Source organism: Centrocercus urophasianus, unplaced genomic scaffold (assembly GCF_019232065.1).
Source record: "Centrocercus urophasianus isolate 14NV4802_14NV808 unplaced genomic scaffold, USGS_Curo_1.0 seq_360, whole genome shotgun sequence".
Classification (NCBI taxonomy): domain Eukaryota; kingdom Metazoa; phylum Chordata; class Aves; order Galliformes; family Phasianidae; genus Centrocercus; species Centrocercus urophasianus.
Window position 1 is genome coordinate 7,291 of NW_024884934.1, and position 486 is coordinate 7,776.

The 486-nt window shown below is 67.5% G+C and overlaps 1 protein-coding gene across 1 annotated transcript in view; it reads left to right on the forward strand.

Moving 5' to 3' along the window:
* The window catches only part of LOC122167337, a 2,020-nt gene extending 1,811 nt beyond the window's left edge, over nt 1–209 (forward strand). The window contains exon 6 of the mRNA XM_042831829.1: nt 24–209. Coding sequence (XP_042687763.1) covers nt 24–209 — 186 coding nt within the window. The remainder of the gene's footprint in view (nt 1–23) is intronic.
* Nucleotides 210–486: the final 277 nt, after the last annotated feature.

Genomic DNA, 486 nt, shown 5'->3' on the forward strand with positions numbered 1-486 from the left:
CCTCCCTCCCTCCCTCCCAGGAGTCCAGTGCCGTGCAGGTGTCCTCCATCCGTCTCTACAGAGACATGGTGCAGGCCGTGGTCTGGTGCCACCGGAGCAGAATGAAGGGGACGGTGCGCAGGGGCCTGGTCCCACTGCTCCTTCGGATGCACGATGAGAACCAGGACGTGGCCCAGGTACAGTTTTCCGCCCCACCGAGGGCACGGTGACACCGTTTGGGTGCTGTGGGTGCCAGGGTGCGTGGCTGCTGCCCGAGGCCCGGAGGACAGGCCCAGCTCCCTGCCGTTCCTCGCACCGGAGCAGGCGGAGGGGTCGTGCACCCACAGCCTGGGCTCCGAGCTCTGCTACCCGCAGCCTGGGTGTCGAAGGCCTGGGACAGAGCCAGCTGGGAGCCCAGCGTTGTGCTGGGTGACCACGGAGGGGCTGCGGCTCTGTGTCTGTGTGTGGCCATCACGCCCTGCTGTCCGTGTTCTGTTCCCTTCCCAC